The 15,544-nt window shown below is 47.6% G+C and overlaps 1 protein-coding gene and 1 pseudogene across 2 annotated transcripts; one reads left to right on the forward strand and one right to left on the reverse strand.

Annotated features, from left to right (window-relative positions):
- Positions 1–6,954: 6,954 nt before the first annotated feature.
- Positions 6,955–11,517, forward strand: LOC123143080 (autophagy-related protein 2). 2 transcript variants are annotated; one of them, XR_006470675.1, is made up of 5 exons: positions 6,955–7,171; positions 8,540–8,745; positions 9,098–9,294; positions 10,701–10,764; positions 10,990–11,507. XR_006470675.1 is itself a non-coding variant. In XM_044561866.1 (5 exons), the coding sequence occupies exons 1-4, from the start codon at positions 7,128–7,130 to the stop codon at positions 10,708–10,710; spliced, it is 546 nt and encodes a 181-aa protein (XP_044417801.1). In that variant the 5' UTR covers positions 6,955–7,127; the 3' UTR covers positions 10,711–10,764; positions 10,990–11,517. The 2 variants fall into 2 exon arrangements, 1 of the variants encoding a protein (XP_044417801.1); XM_044561866.1 differs by having other exon boundaries at positions 8,540–8,834; positions 10,990–11,517.
- Positions 11,518–11,617: 100 nt separating this feature from the next.
- On the reverse strand, positions 11,618–15,117 carry LOC123143079 (disease resistance protein RPP13-like; annotated as a pseudogene).
- Between the last annotated feature and the right edge of the window lie 427 nt (positions 15,118–15,544).

The following is a 15,544-nucleotide window of genomic DNA, read 5'->3' on the forward strand; positions in this document are numbered from 1 at the left end:
ACAATCCACTCAACCATCAAGTTGAGTACTCGATCATCAGGATTGAGATTTTAGCGACGAGTTTGTGAAGTTTCTCCCCCTGAACCTTGCATCTCTCTAAGTCTCATCATACCGATTCCACGCACACACCTCTCTAAGGTTGATGCCGGTAATGATTTAGTGAACATATCAGCAAGATTGTCACAGGACTTAGTATGCAAAACTCTCACCTCGTTCAACTGTTGCAGCTCATGTGCATAGAAGAACTTGGGACTAATATGCTTTGTGAGGTTACTCTTCACATAACCCATCTGGACTTGTGCAACACAAGCAGCATTATCTTCATAGATAATGGTAGGGGTTTGTACGGTGTTCAGCCCACATGTCTGCTGAATGTGGCCGATCATCCGCCGAAGCGATACACACTCTTTTGACGCTTCGAATAGTGCCATGATTTCCGAGTGGTTCGTGGAAGTCGACACAAGTGTTTGCTTGGACGATTTCCAGGAAAACGCAGTTCCACCACAAAGGAAAACATATCCAGTCTGCGATTTGCAATCATGCGGGTCCGACAGGTACCCAGCATCGGCATAGCCTATAATAGATAGGTCTTGATTCCTCTTATAAAATAGACCAAGATCTTTGGTCCCTTGCAGGTAACGGAAGACGTCCTTGACACCTTTCCAATGTCTTTTGGTAGGTTCAGAACTGTACCGAGCAAGCAAACTGACGGCGAAAGCAATGTCTGGCCGTGTACAATTTGCGAGGTACATGAGTGCTCCAACTGCACTCAGGTAAGGAACCTCTGGTCCCAGAGTTTCCTCCCCCTCTTCCTTTGGCCTGAACGGGTCCTTGTCTGGCTGTAAAGATCTTCCGACCATCGGGGTCTTAGAAGGATATGCCTTATCAAATCCAAATCTTTCCAACACCTTCTGGGTGTAGGCCGACTGGTGCACTAGAATCCCATCAGGGGAATGTTCAAGTTGCAGACCTAGACAGAACTTGGTTTTACCCAAATCCTTCATCTCGAATTCCGACATCAGGTAGGAACTCGCTTCCTCAATATCCTCAGGTGTACCGATTATGTTTAAATCGTCCACGTACACCGAGATTATACAGAATCCATCTTGGGATCGCCGTATAAAAACACATGGGCAATCTTTATTGCTCGTGTAGCCCTTCTCATGAAGGAAATCACTTAAGCGATTGTACCACATTCTACCGGACTGTCTGAGTCCGTACAGTGCCTTTTGAAGTTGAACACTGTATAGACCCCTATTTGCTCTATCATGGTTCGGAACAGGGATACCTTCTGGAACCTTCATGTATATGTTCGAATCCAAGTTACCATATAGGTAAGCAGTGACAACATCCATTAGTTTCATTTTCAAGCCCATGTTTACTGCCATCGAGATCAAGTATCTAAAGGTAACTCCATCCATGACTGGGGAATAAGTCTCCTCAAAATCGACACCTGGTCGTTGAGTGAACCCTTGAGCAACGAGCCTTGCTTTGTACCGTACTACCTTATTATTTTCATCTCTCTTTCGAACAAAAACCCACCTATGGCCAACAGGGCGAATGTGGGGAGGAGTTCGACAAACTGGTCCGAACACCTTCCTTTTGTTGAGAGATAATAATTCGGCAGTAATTGCCTGCTGCCAATCTTTCCAATCCGACCTTTTCTTGCAATCAGCGAGCGTGTTAGGCTCAGGGTCAAGATCTATGATTGAGGCAATTTTCGTAGCAAAGTTGATGTCGACAATCACCGTTGCTCGGTTCAGGGACTCCCCCGTATAAATATAATTTATGGCCATTTCGTCATGGAGCGCATCAGGCGCAAACACTTGCTCTACCAAATTTCCCATTATGGGAGCAAGGTCCTTTAGATTTCCCGCGCCGATGTGTGCGCTCACATCTCCGCTGGGTGTTTCCCCTATGGGAAAGTTTAAGTCCGGAATTTCGTGCACTGAATTTTCCGTACTTGTGCCAGGTCTCGACTGGCTCCCCGTTTCAATTTGGGGTACTTTGGCGACAGGCTGTGATAAATCTCTCTTATCCTTTTTCGTCGGGCGTCCCCGAGTACTTGGGATTTGAGAAGCCGGATTTCTCGTCCTTTTAGGCCTTTGGACGGGAGCGGGCATACCATCATTTTTCTTCGGTATTTCAACCCTTTCCGGTGCATTGCGCGCGTGCACATGCGATTTTGTCACAGTCTTTAAGTCACTAAAGTGGTCGGGCAGTTGATTTGCTAAAGACTGCAAATCTATTATCTTTTGGACTTCTCTCTCAGTCTCAGCAGTGCGCGGGTCATGAGCGTGGATCCCCGTGGCTTGCCACGTGATTTCTCGACTTTTAGCATCAAGGGGTTGATTCTCTCCCCCTAAAGTCGGGAAAAGATCCTCGTCAAAAATGCAATCAGCAAAACGAGCCGTGTGACAGTCACCTGTCATGGGGTCCAGATACCTGATTATGGACACAGTCTCATAACCAACGTATATCCCCGACTTACGGAGCGGGCCCATCGCCGATCGCTGAGGGGGTGGTATTGGTACATATACCTGGCAACCGAACCTACGAAGGTGGGAAATTTTCGGTGCCGACCCTTGCGCAAGTTGAACAGGAGAGTGGATGTTGTAGGCCGACGGTCGAAAGTTGATGAGATTAGCCGCGTGTAACACCGCGTGGCCCCAACATGTAGTTGGTAAATTACAACCCTGAAGGAGCGGTCGGGCAATGAATTTAATTCTTTTAATCAATGCCTCGGCAAGTCCATTTTGTGTATGAACATGTGGTACCGAGTGCTCAACTTTGATTCCCATTGCCATGCAATAATCATCGAACGCCTTTGAAGTAAATTCTCCGGCGTTGTCCATTCGAATAGACTTTATACGATAATCCGGGAAATTATTCCGCATTTGTATGATCTGTGAGATCAATTTTGCAAAGGCATGGTTCCTTGTTGACAGCAGGCAAACATTGGACCATTTAGAGGAAGCATCAATGAGCACCATGAAGTACCGAAACGGCCCCGTGAGGGGCTGAATTGGACCGCATATGTCCCCTTGGATACGTTCCAAGAACGCGGGGATTTCATCCCTCACCTTGAGGGGTGATGGCCTAATGACTAACTTCCCCTTAGCGCATGCGGAGCACACGAAATCATCAGGATTCGGGAAGTTCTTCACGTTAACATTATGGCCATGCGAGTTGTTAATTATATTTCTCATCATCCTAAGTCCGGGGTGGCCTAACCTATCGTGCCAGAGGCAGAAGAGTTCAGAGCTTCTAAAGACGGTCTTGAGGGTAGTGTACACGGGCGGTGCTACTATCTTAGTGTAGTATAGCCCTGTGTCAAACGAAGGAAGCCTTTCGATAACATGTTTACCACCTGCATCCCGCTTTGTGATGAGTAGGCACTCCTTGCCGTTTTCATCATCGGTCTCAACATGGAAACCATTAGCGCGGATGTCTCTAAAGCTCAATAGAGTACGAGTCGACTCCGGGTACAACAACGCATCATTAATGATCAAAGTTGTTCCCATGGGGAGTATAATAGTGGCTCGTCCGGAGCCAACTATGTGAGAACCGCAGCCGGCGATTGTCATAATACTTCCCGGAGATTTTTTAATGGACTCAAAATACTTAGTTTCTCGTAAAATGGTATGAGTGGTGGCGCTATCGGCAAGGCACGTTTCCTCCATTCGGGCGCCACACGCGTTCTAAAATATGACATCTAATTAATGTAATGAGGAAGAAAATACATTAAAAATAAATGCACACATCTCAGAACATAACATGCTATCATGTATAAATAATGGAATAAATGAATAAATGTCATCCAATCGCCAAAGTAAAGAATAAGTTTATGCTCTCATAGAGCTTACAACCAAATCGAATTTATTCAATTTTATTGTATCAAAGCACGGAATCATGATAACCAAAGAGGTATGCTAAGTGGACTCGGTGAAGAAGCCATTCACTTCCGCCGCAATCTCCATACTAGTGAGCTGATCCTCCTCAGAAATTATCTTGGAGGCAGCATCAATGTCTAGTGGCGGCGCCGCCGAGGCGGCCATGTGGTCAACCTCCATGGCGACGTGGGCATCGGTAGAGACCGCCAAAGCTGCCGCGATGGGCACCACGGGGGTCGCCTCTATAGGCGCAGCAGGGGGAGTAGCAATCATCACGGGTGCCGCCATGGGCGCCGGTGGAGCTCCCTCCTGAACCAAGGCGAGGTGCGTCTCACGTGCCTTCCGAGCCTTATATGCATCAACGACCTCCTGTGGTGCGCGGCACTGGCGGGAGAAATGCTCCACCGAGCCACAACGGAAGCAGTCCTGAGGCCTTTGCCCTCCCTTGCCCGGCTTGTTCTGCTTAGCCGGGGCGGGGGGGGGTGAGGGCCCTTCTTCTTGCCCTTCCGGCCCCTCTTCTTCTGTTGAGGCTTGCGGACTTTGAGAGCGTTCACCTCCTGGCGAGAACTCCCCCCAAGTGGTTGCGCGACAAAGTTCTTTTTGAGAACCTCGTCTTGCGCCTCCGCCACCTGGAGGACGTCAATCAACTCTGAATACCTCGTGTAGTTCCCCTGGCGGTAGTTCCGTGAGGACTGGACCGCGTCGGGGTGGAAAGTGGATAGGGTTTTCTCAATCTTCTGGGAGTCGGTAATCTCAGTACCACACAACCGAAGAGTCGTACAAATCCGGTGCAGAGCCGAATTGTACTCCCCAACCGTCTTGAAGTCCGCAAACCTCAGACGGATCCACTCTGCCTCTGCACGTGGCTTCACAGTGTACTTCAGCCGCTCAAACCGCTGCTTAAGAGCGGTCCAAAGGCCAGAAGCACTGCGCTCAGCCATATACTCATCTTTCAGAGTAGGTGACAGGTGATGACGGAGAAAATGCAGAGCCTGCGCATTCTCAGTCTCGAACTTGGGATCAGTGACGGCCAACTGGGCCCCCTTACCGATCGCCCTCAGGAGGGTTTTGCCCTGGAGAAAGATCTCGCAGTCCGAGGACCATGACAGGTAGTTCAGCCCTGTCTGGGCCAACTCAGGAAACTCCTTGTGGACAATTCCGGCCATCTGCGATTTATGCAAAAATCATGAGATTACAGCAGGTAATCTTTTGCACAAAGCGATGTTGATAAACTTATTCAATAAAATGACGTTCCAATATTTAAAACATGCTATTATATGACTTAATAAATGATTAAGAGTGCTAAACAATTAATCTACAGCAGTAAAATCATACAATAATATCATGTTACAAAAGATAGCATGTTAAGCGCATCTAGTATGTGAAAACTAGCCCAAAAATTGAATTCCCGAGGCATTTAGAAGCCTAAATACGCATTTTCAGCGAAAACAGACAGTTTCAGGGGTTTCTACGCGAAATATTACAGCAGGAATAAACTACGCGTAAAATCAGGAAACTCCAGGGGCTAAAACGCAATTCGCCGCGCTGCAGCCGGCGCCACCCTTTTTTTTTTGTTTTGGATCCCCACGGCGCGCGGCCCATCTGGGCCCAGCAGCCAGCACCTTCCCTTTTTTTTATGTGGAGGCATCCCCACAACCGTGGCCCATCCGGCCCAGGAGCCAGCGGGCCGGCCCATGCGCGGCGCTGCCTCCTGCTCGCAACGACGCTAGGGTTTCCCCTGGCAGCCGAGCGGCGGCGGCGGCTCGCGAGGCACGCGGCCAGCAGGGCGCACGGCCATGGCGCGGCCAGCGGGGCGCGCGGCGCGGCCACGGCACGGGGCGGCGGTGGCCGGCATGGCCCGCGGCGGCGGCGGCTGCGGCCACGGCACGCGGAGGCGGTGGCCGGCACGGCATGCGGCGGCGGCCCGGGGGTGGCCAGCACGCGCGGCTGCGGCTGGTGGCCAAGCATGCCATGGGAGTGGCGCGCCCATGGCGGCGGCGCGGCCAGAGGCTCGGCGCGGTGCCGCCAGAGGCACGGCGCGGTGCGGCCAGAGGCAGGGCACGGCGCGGCCAGCTCGAGCCAGGGCGACGGCAGCCGGCCGTGCACGGGCTCGGCCGGGGCGACGACCGGCGCGACTGCGGCGACCACGCCACGCGACGGCGACGACCGCGACTACGGCGGCCACGCCACGCGACGGCGACGACCGCGACTACGGCGGCCACGGCCACACGACGCGGCGTCGAGCCGGCCATCGAGACGGCGGCGGCGGCGTCAGCAGGACGCGGCGCGGCGTGCTTGGTACGGCGTCATCTGGACGCCGGCCTCGGGATGCGGATCTTCGTCGTGTTCGTCCGGAACTCCGACGGCGCATGGCACATCTGGTGCTTTTGCGGCGGTACCGCGACCATCTGGGTCGCGATCTGTACCGACTCCCTATAGTGCAGTCAACAAGTCCCTCGTAGTCCAAGAACATCGACATTGGTCGGCGACGTGTTCGTCCGCTCGGTTCTTGGGAGGAAAATCCGCACCATAGGTAGATCAAATCCGAATAATAATCTAATCGCAAAAACGGAATCGTAGTAACGAGAGGAATCCATTTTTGCAAAAAGTGGGGATCGGATCTTATACCTCCACGGGATCGACGAAAGCCTGCGTGATGCAGGCTTGACGGAGAGTTGATGGAGCGAAGCGTGCTGATAACGTGTTCCGCAACTCCGCCGGCGAGTTCGGTCCGAGGTTGCGGAGCGAGAGCGCGCGTCGTAGACGAAGTAGTCGAAGTATGCGAAAGTAAAATGACACAGAGAGATGGAGGAGACCAGCTTTATTAATCAATGATCAGGGATTACAATGATGGCTCCTCGTTGCTTTACATAGGAGTAGGGATCAAGGGATAAATACCCACTTAACGTAAAGTGGGGGAAACGGGAGGGGCTAGCCCGTGCGATACGGCCGCCGCCACCCCTCGGTGGCCCCGGTTTCCCAACACAGATAACGCCTGCGAAGGTAAAAACGGCTTTGACCTCTCTGTCGTTTTCTCTCCCGCATAACCCTCTCCTTCCGCCTCCGCCTCCACACCCCTCGGGTTTGAAGCCCACACACGCGACCTCTCTCCCATGTAACCGGCCGACATGAGCATCGCCAGCGGGAGAGCACGCAGCCCACCCCAACAGCAGCGGGGAGCTGGCCTGCCGCCGCCGCCGGGGAGGCGATCCGGCGACCGGAGGAGAGGGCGCCATGGCGCGGAAGCACGGCTGCAGCTCCCGGCCCACACCCTGCAGGTCCGTCCGTCCGTCCGCCAGCTCCTCCCCCCTCCCTTCCCCACCTTTCCCTTTCCTCCCACGCTGGCTCGGATCGGCGCGGCAGCTGGGACGGAGGCCGTGCGCACCCTCTGCTTGGTCGATCCCTAGCTCGCGTCTCCGGTAGCCGTAGCAGGAGCTCGCCGCGTGCGCGTGCCCCCTCCCCCCCGTGAGCTCGCGCCGGAGGGAAATTTCCCGATTCCGAAGATCTGCCGAGGAGGGGGCCAGCAGGGCGGCGGTTGGCTGGCTCTCCCATTCCTCTCCTGCTTTTCCGCGTGCCTGCGTAGGTGGAGGCGGGTGGATAATGTGAGTTCCCGAGGAGCTGGGTCACGGAGTGGCTTCGGAATTTTGTGAATTCTGTCGGCCCGTGCTCGATTTGGTGTGGTTCCTCGAGCTGCTTTCTACCTAGGGTTGTTCGTCCGCCTGGCCCGCCCCCTTTTTGGTCCAACAGAGCGGGCTTGATGTGTCTCCTGTCTGAGATGACTGTAGAGTACTGTCTCAAATGGCTGTTTGTTAATTATAAGCTGGATTTAGCAGTACTGTCTCAAATGATTGTTTTGTAATTAAGTTGGAAGTAGTAGTACTGTCAGAATAGGTTGCAGTTAGTGCTGTCTGAAATGGTAAAACCCTTTATGCTAAATTTTGCACTGGATTGAGGTCTAGGACCTGTGTGTTTTTTCTATTTCTGTCTGCGTCTAGCCAGGGTTTCAAGGGTGTGATTTGACCATGCAAAAGTAATCGATTCCATCGCTATAGAAGAGCTGCAATTTTTTGGTTGGTTTGTCAGTGAATGGCGGTGCGAAATCACGATGTTTCTGTCTGTTTTCTGGTTTCTGTTGGCTTATGGGGGACTTGGCTCATTAGCTTGGTTTCTGTCCTGAGCTTGTTCTTGAGGCCACAAAGTTGGCTCTTGTCTGAATTTCGCATCGAACTTGGTGGTGGAAAACTCTTGCTGGTAATGTGGTGGCAAGAACTTTCATGCTAATATATTATAGTTTCTTTTGCGGGGAAGGGCCAATTGTCAGATATCTTTGTGTATGGTGGTCTTCCACAACATATAGAATTTCTCCATCTAAATAGATGTTGTTAAGTGATTGTGCCATGGTTTTGGTTCTGTTTAAAAAAAAGGAAAGCCAGTTGTTTAGGCTTCAAGAAAATAATTTCTCAGAATATTACTGCTAAGCCCAAGCTTGTTAATCGGCATGTACATTTCACCTGTCTTTTTTCTTCTACATGATATGAAACCTTATGATACTGCACCAATAGCCTTTGTGCATCCAAGTTATCAAACTATGTGAACTAGAAACAGGAACAGAGAGAATTGATCATTACTTTTCCAAACTGTTGCAGAAGCCTCAATAGTAAATTTGCGATGGGAGGAGTGGGTGCGTGGGAGGAGAAGGCGGCGGCGGCGGTTTCGGTCTGTGATCTGCTTCGACGCAGGAGGCGGCGGACTGATCCGGCGGAAGTGGCTGCCGTGAGGATGGGAGGAAGAAGCCATCGTTGGCCGGCTGAGGGCCGGCAGGTCTGGATCCGTGCTGAGTCTCCTGCATCAGGTCTTCAACGCCCGCCTCCTCCTTTTTCCAACTCTCCCCTCTTGATTCCCTGGTGTTATTCCGAAAATGCGACACAAGGAATAAAGCAGGTACTCAATTCCTTTGAATTGCATGATAAAAATATCTCTTGTTCTGGAATAACATGAAAATTGACTCTTCATGAAGTGGGATTCAGGGCTTTGCTAATTTTCTGTGATTTGGAGTTTAATTTTGCATCACTATGAAAGTCTCTAGATAAGTTAAAAATAGACCTTGAAATTGCTTCACCTGAGTCTCTGAACTGTACTAGCCTGAATCCTAAAGTACACAGGTAGTGCCGAGTGTTTTAATATTAACCTGGAACATTGTTCAGGCTTATGAAAGCTTTACTGATGGACTTGGAAGGACTTCCTCTGCTTTGATTGGGAACCCTATTAACGTGTATAATCGCGGGGCTGGTGCCAGGTTAGCACTGACTACTGCAATTTGTGGAGCTCCGGCTGCAGTGGTAGCTCCAGTATCAGCAACTGCCCGTGCTTTACATTATGCACTTCTTGGTATAAGGAACAGGTTAGTTTTCACTCATTCTCAAATATCGGCGAAAGCTGTGCGCATATATAGGGTTAGTAACATGTCATCACATCAGACTATTTTGTTTGGTCTCTGATCAACTCACTCTTGATTCCTTTGCTATTATCACTATAAGTTATAGGTCAGTTACCCAGTTCTAATTACCTGTCGACCATTACCCAGTTAAGATTTGAAACAACACATAAGGATATGTATTTTGTGTCTTATTTGGCACTTCAATATTTGTAAAAAATTTTTTTGTAAATATACACCGATTTATTGTCAAAATAAACCCTGTAGTATATCGAGAATTGTTACTCTAGAAGTCAACTTGCATTTATGTATGTATCTTCTGTTCATTAGTTCGGTCCAGAAAGTCACAAAGATGACAGTTCAGAGACCAATGAATAAAACAAGACAGGACCAGTGTGACATGACTTATCTTCTGATTTCACCTTTTGCAATATTAATTATTCCTCTAGACAAATTATGTTTCAATAAGAACAGTTTGATTATATAATAACGAGGAGATCACAAGATACTCAGATCTTGAGAAACGCTTATTTATCTAAGAAACTTCTAGCTTTGTGGCTGCGCAGGGTCTTGGAAAGTACTCCCTCCATAAAGAAATATAAGAGCGTTTAGATCACTAAAGATATTTCTTTACAGCGGGAGTAATTGTCTTGCTGGATTCAGTATAATTAATAAAAGGGTAACTGGGTATTGTGAGATAATGCATTAGTGAAGCCGAGGTCAATGAATTGTGAAGGATTGATATATTTCAACCATGCGGTCGCCACATTTAAATTGTTAATAACATACCGATATCATCTCCGCTGGCTCTATCTACTATGCTATGTAATTTTGGTTGGTTCGTAGTTAATCAGTAATAGAACAAATCACAGTATAATTTTGGGCAGTCCCGTCACAACATTTTAGTTTTGGTTAGAATAATACGTAGTCTCTTATATCTGAAGGGAATAATACTGATGATTTACATAACATAGTTTAGTTACATTGTACCCCACGACCTGATCACTTGAATGTTTCCATCAAATGAAAAGGAGGACCAATTGCCTATGTATCATGCCCTCACTACCCCACCTTGGGGAACTGCAATCAGGGAAGTTGTTGGCTAGTATCCTGGTTATCATGGATTCATGTTGCTAGAATGATGAGAAGGCCGGGACGGGATAGTATAATATTGTTAAGTTTCAGTCTCAAATAATCTAGGGGCATTTGGTTATATTAAGAATTACTGTGAGATAATCCAAGCATCTGAAATTCTGAACATGCGGGATATCGGTCCACATTTTGTAATCATTTTCCACTCAATATATACATGCGCCCCCTATGAATTTTGTGGTCAGTTGAAAATGGGGCTGAATGTGATTCGGTTTCTGCAGGTGTGCATAATGATCTGGTATACAACAAAAGCCAGGAATTGATGGATGAGTTGGCGAGTCACTGGTATGCTCTGTTACCCCTGTGTGCTTGTATAATTTCGTTGTCCAATTGAGCAGTTTTTGAAACAGATTCAGTTGTGTGCCTCATGTTTTGCTATGCAATACTACAAGCGCCTTTTTTGGTGAAAACCGTGCAGTGTTCATATATGTGAAATCCTATAGTCTGTTTCTCTTTTCATAGTTTCCATAAGGAATTGTTACATGTGCCTTTTATTGGAAAATTTACAAGGTCCATACCAAGGCACGGATGGTTGAAGGGGATGCTGGAAAGGTTATTTGCCAAGAGGCAGAGCGACTGAAGCCATCAGTCGTCATTATTGGCACACGTGGTAGAAGCTTTATTCAGAGGTATCTGACTCCTAAACCACAGTTCAGTTCCAACTGCCTTATTCAGAGGTATCTGACTCCTAAACCACAGTTCAGTTCCAACTACGGCAGACTTTGATAACCCAAGGACCTGATGAGTTAGCTCTGTAGTTCACTGCCTTGGCCAACATTGTAACTATATTTGACAGGAAAAGCCCAGTCTACAAGTAGTCAAGTATTCTTTATTGAAAGTCTGCAAGTAGTCAAGTAGTCTTACGAAAGGCCATTCTAGAAGATCTTTGCTTGTTGTAGCTATACCAGTTTACCTCTTATCTTTTTCCAGTAGCTAGCACTGTATTTTAATTCTCTTTGTGGCTTTGGCGAGAATTTTTCTGCCGGCTCTTTTTATTGTACCAAATTAACTGCTTTGACTCTGATGCTATAAAGCTTTGTTATGATAAAGGTTGAGAGGATCTTAAAAAAAAACATGCTGAGAGCAGGCCAGCATTGCTTTTATGCAGCTGAGCATAAATTGCAAACAACAACGAGAAAGGGGCGCCTCTCACATGGCACCGCCCCAACTTTCACTCAGGCGGCGCCACCGGGTGGCGCCCCAACCACTAGTGCCCAATATGACATACCAGACGGAACTTCTATCCGAGGGAGAGGGGATCCACCTGCAGAAGCCCCGGCAGGCCCGGGACGAGCACTCAAGACGCTGTGTCCATGGTATAAAGATGTGATGCAGACAACCTATGCTTCATCATCAATGCAGCACAGACGCACTCAGGCACCAGCCGAAATGGGTGACTGAGCCACATCACCAGGATGACATGGAGCAAGATTGTCACGATCTGCTCCCTTGTCACCCCAAGCCACAACACCTACACATCGTTGACGCCACCGTGAATCTACGAGCTAGACGATGCCCCAAAGATTCAGCAAGCCACCAGTCGGGGCTCGCGTGAGAGCAGTACCCCATGCTTTGATGTATCCCAGCTTCCGCCAAATCAATGGCAACGACACCGACAAATTACTCATACCATCACCACCCCACCACCCCGACTTGGCTGCAACATGCCGTAACATCAGGAGACTCCACTCACATAGTCCAATACAGCAACCCATTCACATGAACCCAGTATGAACTGTGCCTGGAATTCAGCAAGCTGGTCCAGATCTAATATTTTCTTAGATATAGTGATGGACATTTTTCTAGAACCAATATTCAATATGTCTCATAGTATTGGAGTTTGAATATTGTTTTTCAAAGAACACAATACTCCCTCTGTTCAGTCATATAACATGTTTTGGATATTTCAATATAGACTACAGACGGACTAAAATGAGTGAACAAGAACACTAAAACACGTCTATATACATCCGATTCAGAAAAAAGTTAGAACATCTTATAATATTGAACGGAGGGAGTAGTTTTATACTTCTAAATTCTGAATTGATAGAAATTTCAAGCTTACAAATATAAATTTATGTAACATGCAGCAAACACATATGCAACGAAAGAAAGGATACTAGTTAAAAGAGTACCTTCTTTATGAAGAGGTCAAGTGCCGCATCATCCTTCAGACCGTCAAGACAATACATGTTCTTGTATTCTCTTGAACAATGTTTGGCAATGTTTTTTTCTATTGTGGTGACTATGATCCTTCCAGCATTATTTAAACATTGTTTGACTGACTCCCATTCGAAAGTGGATGACATATCATCAAGAACAATGAGGCACTTTTTTACTTTTAGTACCCGAGCTAGCTCTTGCTTCAACTCTTGAAGATTCGTCGCTGTTATGTCTTTTTATTTACCTCTAGAATTTGTTGCTCCGGAAGGATCTTCTTGAATAGTATTCTGAAGCTGCAAAGCCAAATCCCTAAGGAGTACTTCAGGGTTAAAAGGACGCAAGGCAGTGGCCCAAGCATGCTTCCAACCACCAAGCTGTTGGCTTCGGTAGATGCTTCGGACAAGAGTGGTTTTTCCAAGACCCCCCATTCACCAAATTGAGATCACCTTACAGCCTTGATTGTGTTCTGGTTGGCCAACTAATTTGATAACAACAGATTTCTCTGTTTGTCGCCCACAGAGCACTTCATCACCCAGTGCTAATGTCCTGCTGCGATCAAATTTCTTTCTAGCAGTTGAGTTATGAATTTTTTCTTCAGTTGCATTGTTAGGTTCTTGGTCTTCCCCATGTATTTCATCGATGGGCATTGTTGTGTTTTTCTTGGTGGTAGCAACTTTGTTTGAGTTTATGTACTTGCCCTCTACACATTTTACATCTAGACTACCTGCATATCTTTTAAAATGTTGAGGATTTTCAAATTAGCTTGGCAGAACATGATGCACACATATCCTGAAAAAAAAAACAGATATATGAGAATTTATGTACTTGCCCTCTACACATTTTACATCTAGACTACCTGCATATCTTTTAAAATGTTGAGGATTTTCAAATACACACTTTCAGTGAGGGCAGTATGCCCAACAGATTATCTAAGTTCAGACATATCCATAGTTCAGCTTCAGAGCAGAATGTGTATTTTAATTAGCATAAATGCTACTACGAGGCATGTCTCGACAACTCTCAGTTTTGTCGCCTTCAAACTTTAAAGTTTGTCAGATATGTCACCAGGATTGAATCATTCAATGATGCACACACACGGGGTGTGTGCTTTCATGTGAAGATAAAAAGAACAAGTACCGACATTTATACAACCAAAATATAATCATAAACATGAAATTCAATATTTGAATTTCAGTTAGCTGGCAGGGTCCCACCTTCAGTTTCTCTTTCTCCACGGCGGCAAGCCTTGCTTCATCTTTGGTATCAAACAGTGCCACACTAGCACTGCCCATGCTGACCAGATTCTCTGAATTCTGCAACTAAACATGAAATGAAAAGAAGAATCAATCATCCATAAAGAAAATAAATAAATTTATAACATAATATATCAAGATAAAAAAATATCTACCTTCTTGTGGAACAAATAAATAGTTTGATCACACGACAACTGCTTGAACTCCGAAACTTGATACAGTTTCTCAGTGCACAAGCTTGCAATTTCAGCTTGCTGCGTGGAAACGATGATTCTGCTTTGTTTCTTGTTGTCAGGTAAATACTTCTTAATGCAATGCCACTCCACTATCGTGGATAGGTCATCAATTACGATCAGGTAGCTATTGCTAAACAACTGTGCTTTAAACACACAAACTAATTCATTTTGATCCATCTTCTCCATCTTGGCCAGAACATCAGCCCCAATATTTGTATCTTCTTCAGGCTTTCCAACTTCATCATGGAAATTCTCGTAAAATTGCCTTACCAAGCTCCGGAGGAACTCTTGTGGGCTGAAAGGATGCACCAACCTAATCCAAGCACGGAAACCAAACTTTTTCAATATCTTTGGGTCATCATAAACCTCCTGGATGGCGGGAGCCTTCTCGAGATCACCGCTTGTTCCCCACATGGCGATCTCCCTAAGGTCCACATCGTTGCTGGTAATCAGCTGGTGGAGGTTCACCTCTGATGATTTTTCATGCTCCAAGGTGGCAATCATTGGTTCGTTGATGCCAAACATTCCAGCGGTGGCAATGCTGGCCTGCTCCTCTGCTGCGGTAGGCATGGAGCCTGAGCTCTCCTTGATGAGGTGATAGCGCTGGTTCCTGTTGCTCACATCCTCCACCTCAGCCCTCAGCTCCTTCACCTCCTTGGCGATGCGGCGTCGATCACCTGGGTCACGGGGGATGCACCCCAAAAATGGCTTTTTCTCGGAGCGGAGGCCAAAATCCATGAGGCTATCCTCCACATTGTAGGCCAGGACCCCAATCTGTTTCACCCAGGTTGCGAGCACCTTGTTCTGGCTTTGCTCCTCATCACCGTCATCAGGAACGACTGCATCATCTGCAGCTCGTCCCTAATGAAGTTCACATCACGCTCCACACCGAGCTGCAATGCGATTTTCTCTGCAGCCTTGGACGTGGCATAGCCCAGTGCGCCACCCAGCGCGGCCTTGCCCAAGCTCACCCCCGTCGCCTCCATGGCTTTGCTTCCTGGCTGTGTTTGAGATGTGGGTGCTAATGGCAGGTGTGAGTGTAGCCACAAGTGATAAGTGCGGGTAGATTATTAACGGGAATCCATTCCAGCTAATAGTACAAGCCTTGTGTCAAGTTGCCATTTTTCTTCTTCTTCTGAGTAAACAAACAAGTATGGCTCCTTGATTACAGTGAGCATATTTGACCCAGCAGCTGATTCAAGGAGGCTGAATCTTTTACTGCACGGTTGCCGGGGGCAAGCAAGCGGGCATTGAAGGCTAGTGCATCGGGGCTGTTGTCTCAAGTACATCTATTGTATTTGCTCGTAAAACAAGGTCAAACAAGAACACATTGAAGCCTAGTGCATCGCGGGCTGTCGTCTCAAGTATATTTTTGCCCTGCCTCTTCCACTGTCCACACACTACCGGAACAGG

The sequence above is a fragment of the Triticum aestivum genome, chromosome 6D (genome assembly GCF_018294505.1).
Source record: "Triticum aestivum cultivar Chinese Spring chromosome 6D, IWGSC CS RefSeq v2.1, whole genome shotgun sequence".
Classification (NCBI taxonomy): domain Eukaryota; kingdom Viridiplantae; phylum Streptophyta; class Magnoliopsida; order Poales; family Poaceae; genus Triticum; species Triticum aestivum.

Bases quoted from the DNA above. Each gene is read 5' to 3' on its own strand.
- LOC123143080 (XM_044561866.1), top strand. From the start codon at position 7,128: ATGGCGCGGAAGCACGGCTGCAGCTCCCGGCCCACACCCTGCAG. The intron at 7,172-8,539 runs GTCCGTCCGTCC...AAACTGTTGCAG, and splicing joins TCCCGGCCCACACCCTGCAG to AAGCCTCAATAGTAAATTTG. The intron at 8,835-9,097 runs GTACTCAATTCC...AACATTGTTCAG, and splicing joins CGACACAAGGAATAAAGCAG to GCTTATGAAAGCTTTACTGA.